General features: G+C 47.3%; 1 protein-coding gene across 1 annotated transcript; it reads right to left on the minus strand.

Annotated features, from left to right (window-relative positions):
* Positions 1–6,342: 6,342 nt before the first annotated feature.
* LOC138467397 (uncharacterized protein PF3D7_1120000-like) lies at positions 6,343–7,056 on the minus strand. The gene has a single exon (XM_069607348.1). The coding sequence runs from the start codon at positions 7,054–7,056 to the stop codon at positions 6,343–6,345; it is 714 nt and encodes a 237-aa protein (XP_069463449.1).
* Positions 7,057–10,917: the final 3,861 nt, after the last annotated feature.

A 10,917-nucleotide genomic window follows, 5' to 3' on the forward strand; every position in this document is an offset into this window, starting at 1 on the left:
GATAGTTATGGAAGAAAGGTACCAGGAGAGTGTGGCCTCTGGGCAGAATCAATCTGAGTTATTGTCGCAAGTAAAAAGGGAGATAACGCAGGTAGAGGAGAAAGTGCGAGAGAGCCAAAATTCTGAGTTAGAATTAGGAAACATCATTCAGCAGCTAAAGGAGGAGTTGCAGTACACCAACAAACTAATTCAAAACGGGACTCCCAATTATCTGCACTGAAAGAGGAGTGCCAAGAGAGGGCCGATTCCCTGAAAGAGAGTCAACTAAAATTGACCCAACAAGTGACATACAATAGAGCCTGTTTAGAGGACATGTGTGCCTTTCAAAAGGAGACTAAGCAGTTGGAAGAGGAGAATAATCAGTGGGTTATAAAGGAGGTCCATTCCCAAACTGATTTTGACCAGGAACGCCAGAGGTTGGGCGCTATGAAACAGCAGAGAGATCACCCCAGTGAACAGAATTGTAGGATGTGTCAGGAAAAATATGCCCTGTGCCAGGAAGTGTGCCAGTTGAAGGCAGATGTGGAGAAAGGAGAGTCATGTCTTCAGGAACTGACCAACATAAAAGTAGAGTATGAAAAATTAATGGGACGTATGAGGCGAATAGAATTTGACGTAGAGCAGACAACACAGACCAAAACTGCACAGGGTGAGGAGATCAGCCTCCTGCAAAAGAAGAGGTCAGAGTATTCCCAGATCTTACAAGAGTTTCAGAAAGAAAGTGAGGCCCTTGGTGAGCAGATCGAGGGGCTCCAGGACCAAGAAGTGACCAGAGGTAAGGTCATAGAAACCAGTCAAGCCCTGGTAGATCAGGCCTCTGTGTAGTACCAATAAATGGGGGCTGAGAAAGATAAATTAGATAGATTAGAAAAACAACGGGCTAGATTTAATCAGGCCTTGAGAAACCTTGAACAGTTAGGCAATGGAATGGTGACCACTGATTATGGTGTGATGTCCCCTGTACCAGGGACCTCAAGCCAGATCACCACATTGCATGTGCAAGGCACTGCTAACTGTTAGGGAGAATTCTCCAGAATGGCTAATTTCCCTTACCTACTGAGTCCCTCAGCAGCTTTGCTAGATTTCTAGGATTTATATTTTTCACCTGGTAAGAGTGTGAGCCTTTTTTCGCACTCTTACATGTGTTTTTGGCTATGTGTTGTACATTTTATTTGTTCATTGGCTGTGGAGCCTCACCTACTCCATAGGCATCATATTTTTATTGTGTGTCACAGAGCACCTTTAGTGCAGTGACACAGGGTTGTATTTTTCAGACTTTCCACTGTAAACTTCATTTTCTGGGACTGACTACTGTCTCCCAGAAACATGTAAAGTTGCCATTGACTTTATTAGTCTTTTTAAATTCACGGACCCAGTACAAACTATCTTCCATAGAGTACTGGAAAGGGTTAATAGTCATCCCTTTTTGTCTGTTTCTCATGGAACATTATTGAGTTCCCCTTTCTTTAAGATTTGGCTGGTGGCAGTGGTATCTACCATTTTTGTTGTTACCGCGGTCTATGAAAATAGCCTTGGTACTGTTTTAGGCTAAGTTAGTAGCCTCGAACTTAAACTCGCTGGACCCCTTTTAGCTGGGTTTATTCGCCATTTCTTTATGTAAAGGTCTTTCTTGTGTTTTATTCTGCGTGCCAAACCAGGTTTGGTTCCTTTGTTCGCTGTCCTTTGGCAGTCTTATGCTCAGAAGCCCTCCTTAGGCGCCTGAGAGTCTAGGTGGGCTGTATGTGAGGGAGGGGTTTTAGGCCCCCTGCACAGGGTCTCCTTGGAGACCCAAGTCGCACTTTGGTTTGATTGGCTAGGCGACTGTCCGTCAAGGACAGCCACCCTGCTGTGTGATTGACAGCCAGGCTGTGTGAATGGGGAAACAACTGCATAAAAAGCAGGTCTCTGGGCCACTGGATGGAGAGAACCGAGGAGAAGCTGAAGGAAGATGACTACTGCAACAACTGAACCTCCCGGTGAAACCCTGCTGCGGGTCCAAATTGCCTACACTTCAACGTCAGGGAAGATCTGCAAAGAGTCTTCTCCCCTTGAGCCTGGTGGGACTAACCAGCTTGCAAAGCCCCTGGACCTTCCTCTTCAGCCTGGTCGAATTTTCTGTGCCACAGTGAACCGGATAGCCAGCTTGGGAGACCCCCTTTGTGCTTTTAAGGAGCACACCTTTTATTTGTCGCTTTGCTCCGTTGCTGGCTTCTTCCCTGGGCAGCGCAGGACACTCCAGTCTTCCTACTTCGTGTCAGTCCGACAGTCGCTTCAGGAACCGTGAGCCTGCAGGATCTGCCAGGAACGTCTGCCCCAGCTACAGCCTTCTTCTGCTTTAAAGCTACTGTGCTAATCCGGTTGTTCGTTCCGTTCAACTGCAGTGAAAGTGTGTGAAATCTTTCGCCAAACCGAGGGCTTGTCCTTCCCTATTCTGTAAAGTAACTTTTCGTCTGACCAACTTCGTTCTGAACTCGTGGCAAAGACTTAACCGCAAACTACTCTGAACTGTGTGATCCTCTGCAAAGATTCTGGCCCACTGACTTTGGCTCCTGTCCCTCTTGATTTGATCTCCTCACCGTAGTTGCCTTTTCTAGATTGCCCTGCTTACTTACTTGTTGGTGCTGCTTAACTTTTGCCTAACTTTGTCTTTCCCTCCCTTTTTAAATTGCTGGAGTTCCATTTTGTTCACTCTTCATTTTGAGCTTAACTTGTCCAGAATCTATTGGGTGCGGTGTAATCTATTAAGAGTGTGATTTTTCAACTGCTTTTACTTAGTGAATTGTTTTATAAATGATGTGTAATGGGGCCTTGCATGGCCTCTCAGTCTCTGTCACTCTGGGGCTGAATTTGCACCCCACACATTAAGGCAGAGATCTTTGGAGGTGCACCAATCCTAAATCATGGATAGACAGTCATGAATGAGCGAGAGAGGAGAGGAGGCTGAGGGGAGTCTGAGAAAGTGCTGAGTGTCATCCGCATAGCACTGGAAATTAGAGAAGGTTGTGATCAGGTGGGCCAAAGGGGCCAAGTAGACATTGAAGAGCCAGTGTGACAGGATAGAGCTATACGAAACACCACCAGTGGAGAGAGAGGTGGTGGAGTGAAAGGACCCAGGTTGGACCTGGGAGGGTTGGTCCAGGGGGAAGGAGGTTGACCACTCCAGGGCCTGATCCGTGATGCCCAGGTTCTCACGGATTCGATTCATCAGGATGGCATGGTTGATCATGTCAAAAGCAGAGGAAAGGTCAAGGAAGGCTGGAGTCAATATTAGAGAGCAGATCTTCACGGGTGTTCAGGAGAGCATTGCTCTGGCTGCTCTGAAGCCAGACTGATGGTCATGGAGACAATCTACAGATGCAGAGGGGAGAGCAAGCTGGGAGATGGCCAGGTTTTCCAGGCGTAATTAGAAAGATGCAGGTTAGAGAGGGCTGTTGTGTCAAAGTGTGAGTCAGACGCAGGAGTAGGAGGAGCAGAGAAAGTAGAGGCAAAGGCACCCACTGACACACGCTTCATGGGTTGAATGACCGCAAAGGTATGTGGCAGTGCTGGGGTGGGCTTTGCCTGAGGGACAGAGGGTTTCAGGTAAGAGGAAAGCAGAAAGTGGTCAGTCTAAGAGAGAGGAGTGATGAGAGGGTTTCAGAGGGGGATGTCTGAGGAGATGAGAACAACCGAGGTGTGCCCGGCAGAATGTGTCAGACCAGAGGGTAGAATGGAGAGAGCAGGTGTCGCAGAGGTTGCGAAATAGCCAAGAGGAGGGATCAGAAGCATCCAGGTGGATGTTGATGTCTCAGAAGAGGAGAAGTTGAAAGGTAGAGGCAAGAAGAGAAGAGGAGAGGTCAGACCATTCTAAGAGGAAGAGGGCAATCTGGCCAAGTGTCCTGCAGATGGTGGCCACAGTCAGAGAGAGGCCAGGAGAGATAGCTTGCCTGCAGACCAGGCATTAGAAGCTCTATTAGTTCTATTAGCTCTATCACCTGCTATATTAGCTCTATTACCTGCTCTATTAGCTCTATTACCTGTTGTATCCGCTCCATTACCTGTTTTATAAATTCTGTTACCTGCTCTATTAGCTCTATTACCTGTTCTATTAGCTGTATCACATGCTCTATTAGCTCCATTACCTGCTCTATTCGCTCCAAAGCCTGCTCTATTATCTCTATCACCTTCTGTATTTCCTCCATTACCTTCTCTATTAGCTGTATTACCTGCTCTATTTGCTCCATTACCTGCCCTATTAGCTCCATTACCTGCTATATGTTCTCCATATACCTACCCTATTAGCTCCATTACCTGATGTATTAGCTCTATTAACTGCTCTATTAGCTCCATTACCTGCACTATTAGCTCCTTTACCTGCTCTATTAGCTCCATTACATGTGCTCCTAGCTCCATTTTATGTGCTATTAACTCCATTTATTAGCTCCATTGCCTGCTCTATTAGCTCTATTACCTATTCTATTCGCTCCATTACCTGCTCTATTAGCTCTATCATCTGCTATATTAGCTCCACAACCTGCTCTATTGGCTGTATTGCCTGCTTTATCAGCTCCATTACCTTCTCTATTGGCCCCATTACCTGCTCTACTAGCTCCATTACCTGCTCTATTAGCTCTAATACCTGCTCCATTAGCTCTATTACCTGCTCTATTACTTGCTCTATTAGCTCTATTACCTGCTCTATTTGCTCCATTACCTGCTCTATTGGTACCATTGCCTGCACTATTAGCTCGATTGCCTGCTCTGTTAGCTCTATTACCTGCTCTATTAGCTACAGTTCCTGCTCTATTGGTACCATTGCCTGCACTATTAGCTCGATTGCCTGCCCTGTTAGCTCTATTATCTGCTCTATTAGCTCTATTGCCTGCTCAAGTATATCCAGTACCTGCTCTATGGTCTGCTCTATTAGATCAATTGCATGTTCTATTAGCTCCAGTACCTGCTCTATTAGTTCCATTACGTGCTCTATTAGCTCCATGACCTGCTGGTTTAGCTCCCTTACCTGCTGTATTACCTGATCTATTGCTCGTTTTGCTCCAGTACTTGATCTATTAGCTCCATTACCTGCTCTATTAGCTCCAGAACCTGCTTGTTTAGCTCCAGTACCTGATCTACTAGCTCTGTTACATACTCTAGTACCTTCCCTATTAGCGCTATTACCTTCTCTATTAGCTCCATTACCTGCTCTATTAGCTCCATTACCTGATCTATTACCTGCTCTATTAGCTCCATTACCTGATCTATTAGTTCCATTACCTGCTCTATTACCTGCTCTATTAGCTCCATCACCTGCTCTTTTACCTGCTCTATTCGCTCCATTAACTTCTCTATTACCTGCTTTATTAGCTCTGTTACCTGCTGTATCACCTGCTCTATTAACTCCATAACCTGCTCTATTGCCTGCTCTTTTAGCTCCATTACCTGCTCTATTAGCTCCACTACTTGCTCGTTTGGCTCCAGTACCTGATATATTAGCTCCAGTACCTGATCTATTAGCTCCATTACCTGCTCTATTACCTGCTCTATTAGCTTCAGTACCTGCTTGTTTAGCTCCAGTATCTGCTCTATTAGCTCTATTACCTGCTCTATCGGCCCCATTACCCGCTCTATTAGCACCATTACTTGCTCTATTAGCTCCATTACCTCTTCTATTAGCACCATTACCTGCTCTATTAGCTCCATTACCTGCATTACTAGCCCCATTACCTGATCTATTAGCTCCATTACCTGCTCTATTAGCACCATGACCTGCTCTATTAGCTCCATTACCTGCTTTACTAGCTCCATTACCTGCTCTATTAGCACCATTACCTGCTCTATTAGCTCCATTACCTGCTCTATTAGCACCATTACCTGCTCTATGAGAACCATTACCTGCTCTATTAGCTCCATTTCCAGCTCTATTACCTGCTATATTACCTGTTCTACTAGCTCCATCGCCTGCTCTAGTATCTCTATTACCTTATCTATTAGCACCATTACCTGCTCTATTAGCTCCATTACCTGCTTTACTGGCACCATTGCCTGCTCTATTAGCCCCATTACCTGCTCTATTAGCCTAATTATCTGCTCTATTATACCCATTACCTGCTCCATTAGCTCCATTACCTGCTCTATTAGCTTCATTACCTGCCCCATTAGCTCCATTACCTGCTCTATTAGCACCATTACCTGCTCTATGAGAACCATTACCTGCTCTATTAGCTCCATTTCCAGCTCTATTACCTGCTCTATTACCTGTTCTACTAGCTCCATCGCCTGCTCTATTATCTCTATTACCTGATCTATTAGCACCATTACCTGCTCTATTAGCTCCATTACCTGCTTTACTGGCACCATTGCCTGCTATATTAGCCCCATTACCTGCTCTATTAGCCCAATTACCTGCTCTATTAACCCCATTACCTGATCTATTAGCACCATTACCTGCTCTATTAGCTCCATTACCTGCTTTACTGGCACCATTGCCTGCTCTATTAGCCCCATTACCTGCTCTATTAGCCCAATTATCTGCTCTATTATACCCATTACCTGCTCCATTACCTCCTCTATTAGCTCCATTACCTGCTCCATTAGCTCCATTACCTGCTCTATTACCTGCTCTAGAAGCTCAATTACCTGCTCTATTAACTGCTCTATTAGCTCTATTAACTGCTGTATCACCTGCTCTATTAGCTCCATAACCTGCTCTTTTAGCTCCATTACCTGCTCGTTTAGTTCCATTACCTGCTCTATTAGCTCCAGTACTTGCTCGTTTAGCTCCATTAACTGCTCTATTACCTGCTCTATTAGCACCAGTACCTGCTTGTTTAGCTCCAGTACTTGCTCGTTTAGCTCCAGTACCTGCTTTACTAGCCCAATTACCTGCTCTATTAGCCCCATTACCTGCTCTATTAGCACCAATACCTGTTCTATTAGCTCTATCCGCTCCATTGCCTGCTCTATTAGCTCCATTACTTGACCTATTAGCTCCATTACCTGCTCTATTAGCTCTATTACCTTCTCTATGGGAACCATTACCTGCTCTATTAGCTCCATTGCCTGCTCCATTAGCTGCATTACCTGGTCTATTACCTGCTCTATTAGCTATATAACCTGCTCTATTAGCTCTATTACCTGCTCTATTAGCCCATTACCTGTTCTATTAGCTCAATTGCCTGCTCTATTGGCTCCATTACCTGCTCTATTGCCTGCTCTATTAGCTCCATTGCCTGCTCCATTAGCTACATTACCTGGTCTATTACCTGCTCTATTAGCTCTATAGCCTGGTCAATTAGCTCTATTACCTGCTCTATTAGCCCATTAGCTGTTCTATTAGCTCAATTGCCTGCTCTATTGGCTCCATTACCTGCTCTATCGCCTGCTCTATTAGCTCCATTACCTGCTCTATTAGCCCCATTACCTTCTCTATTAGCCCCATTACCTGCTCTATTAGCTCAATTACCTGCTCCATTAGCTCTATTACCTGCTCTATTACCTCCAGTACCTGCTCTTATTTCTGCTCTATTAGCTCGATTGCCTATTCTATTAGCTCTATTCCATGCTCTATTAGCTCCATTAACTGCTCTATTACCTGCTCTATTAGCTCCATGGCCTGCTCGTTTAGCTCCAGTACCTGCTCTATTAGCTCCATTACCTGCTCTATTACCTGATCTATTACCTCGCCAGTCCCTCCCATGTGTAGCCTCACACATGCTCTCCTATTACCTCTGAATATCATGGTTTCTTTTTTTTAAGGTTCATCTACAGACGATGTCCTGAGCACAATGTATCATATCCGGTTAATCGCTTTTTTAGGCCCATCGGTGACGGGCAGATCAGTGCTGCTTCACCCGTGATCAGTACAACGAGGTCTTTTTAACCCCCCCCCCAAAGTCGAGGCATTAGTTGGGGTGCAGAAATGTTGGGAAGTTTCAAAAGACACATCTTGTTTTTCATTGTTGCTCGCACCCAACGCTAAAGGGTTAATGATCAGACAAAGGGGTCCGAATTGCCATGGGGGTGGTGTTAAATACCCTGCATGTTCATTGCACCTATACAAATCTCTTGACCCCCTCCCCGATCCTGGGAACTGCAGAATTTAGTCTCCATATGATCTCCTGTGGGGGCCTCTGCAGGAGATCCTGGGAACTGCAGCCTTTATTCTCCATATGATCTCCTCTGGGGACCTCTACAGGCGATCCTGGGAACTGCAGCATTTAGTCTCCATATGATCTCCTGTGGGGACCTCTATCAGCGATCCTGGGAACTGCAGCCTTTAGTCTCCATATGATCTCCTGTGGGGACCTCTACAGCTGATCCTGGGAACTGCAGCCTTTAGTCTCCATATGCTCTCCTGTGGGGACCTCTGCAGGCGATCCTGGGAACTGCAGCCTTTAGTCTCCATATGCTCTCCTGTGGGGACCTCTGCAGGCGATCCTGGGAACTGCAGCTTTTAGTCTCCATATAATATCCTGTGGGGACCTCTGCAGGCGATCCTGAGAACTGCAGCCTTTAGTCTCCATGTGATCTCCTGTGGGGACCTCTGCAGGCCATCCTGGGACCTGCAGCCTTTAGTCTCCGAATGATCTCCTGTGGGAACCTCTGCAGGCGATCCTGGGAACTGCAGCCTTTAGTCTCCACATGATCTCCTGTGGGGACCTCTGCAGGCGATCCTGGGAACTGCAGCCTTTAGTCTCCATATGATCTCCTGTGGGGACCTCTATCGGCGATCCTGGGAACTGCAGCCTTTAGTCTCCATATGATCTCCTGTGGGGACCTCTGCAGGCGATCCTGGGAACTGCAGCATTTAGTCTCCATATGATCTCCTGTGGGGACCTCTGCAGGCGATCCTGGGAACTGCAGAATTTAGTCTCCATATGATCTCCTGTGGGGGCCTCTGCAGGAGATCCTGGGAACTGCAGCCTTTATTCTCCATATGATCTCTGGGGACCTCTACAGGCGATCCTGGGAACTGCAGCATTTAGTCTCCATATGATCTCCTGTGGGGACATCTATCAGCGATCCTGGGAACTGCAGCCTTTAGTCTCCATATGATCTCCTGTGGGGACCTCTACAGCTGATCCTGGGAACTGCAGCCTTTAGTCTCCATATGATCTCCTGTGGGGACCTCTGCAGGCGATCCTGGGAACTGCAGCATTTAGTCTCCATATGATCTCCTGTGGGGACCTCTATCTGCCATCCTGGGAACTGCAGCCTTTAGTCCCCATATGATCTCCTGTAGGGACCTCTGCAGGCGATCCTGGGAACTGCAGCATTTAGTCTCCATATGCTCTCCTGTGGGGCCCTCTGCAGGCGATCCTGGGAACTGCAGCCTTTAGTCTCCATATGATCTCCCGTGGGGACCTCTGGGGGCGACCCTCGTAACTGCAGCATGTGGTCTCCATGTGATCTCCTGTGGGGACCTCTGCAGGCGACCCTGGGAACTGCAGCCTTTCGTCTCCATATGATCTCCTGTGGGGACCTCTGCAGGCGATCCTGGGAACTGCAGCATTTAGTCTTCATATGATCTCCTGTGGGGACCTCTATCTGCCATCCTGGGAACTGCAGCCTTTGGTGTTAAATACCCTGCATGTTCATTGCACCTATACAAATCTCTTGACCCCCTCATACACCCTGGACCTCCCCATACACAAACCACTTTACCCCCATACACCCTGTACCTCCCCATACACAAACCTCTTTACCCCATATACCCTGACCCTCACCCCGTACACAAACCTCTTGGCCCCCCCATATACCCTGGACCTGCCCATACACAAACCTCTTTACCCCCCTACACCCTCTACCTCTCTATACACAAACCTCTTTACCTCATACATCCTGACCCTCACCCCATACACAAACCTCTTTAACCCATATACCCTGGCCCTCACACCATTCACAAACCTCTTCCTCTCTCTTACACCCTGACGCTCAACTCATACACAAACCTCTTTACCCCATACGCCCTGGCCCTCACCCCATTCACAAACCACTTTACCCCCATACACCCTGACCCTCGCCCTATTCACAAACCTCTTGACCCCCCTCATACACTCTGCACGTGCTCATACACAAACCTCTTTACCCCCTACATCATGTACCTCCCCATACACAAACCTCTTTACCCCATACACCCTGACCCTCACCCCATACACAAACCTCTTGACCCCCCTCATGTACCCTGGACGTGCTCATACACAAACCTCTTTACCCCCCTACATCCTGTACCTCCCCATACACAAACCTCTTTACCCCATACACCCTGACCCTCACCCCATTCACAAACCTCTTGACCCCCCTCATGTACCCTGGACGTGCTCATACACAAACCTCTTTACCCCCCTACATCCTGTACCTCCCCATACACAAACCTCTTTACCCCATACACCCTGACCCTCACCCCTTACACAAACCTCTTTACCCCATACACCCTGACCCTCACCCCATTCACAAACCTCTTGTCCCCCTCATACACCCTGGACGTGCTCATCCACAAACCTCTTTACCTCATACACTCTGACCCTCACCCCTTACACAAACCTCTTTACCCCATACACCCTGACCCTCACCCCATTCACAAACCTCTTGACCCCCCTCATTCATCCTGTACCTCCCCATACACAAACCTCTGTACCCCATATACCCTGACCCTCACACCATTCACAAACCTCTTCGCCCCCTCTTACACCCTGACCCTCAACTCATACACAAACCTCTTTACCCCATACACCCTGGCCCTCACCCCATTCACAAACCTCTTTACCCCCCATACACCCTGACCCTAGCCCTATTCACAAACCTCTTGATCGCCCTCATAGACCCTGGACCTCCCCATATACAAACCTCATTATCCCAATACACCTGGCCCTCACCACTTTCACAAACTGCTTGAGCCCCCCTCATACATCCTGACCCTCAACTCATACACAAACCTCT

The sequence above is a fragment of the Ambystoma mexicanum genome, chromosome 4q (genome assembly GCF_040938575.1).
Source record: "Ambystoma mexicanum isolate Mex_15411 chromosome 4q, UKY_AmexF1_1, whole genome shotgun sequence".
In the NCBI taxonomy this organism is placed as follows: Eukaryota; Metazoa; Chordata; class Amphibia; order Caudata; family Ambystomatidae; genus Ambystoma; species Ambystoma mexicanum.

What these genes read in the sequence shown, in the direction of transcription:
- LOC138467397 (XM_069607348.1), bottom strand. Translation starts at nt 7,056, where the DNA reads ATGCAGCTAATGGAGCAGGCAATGGAGCTAATAGAGCAGGTAATGGTT.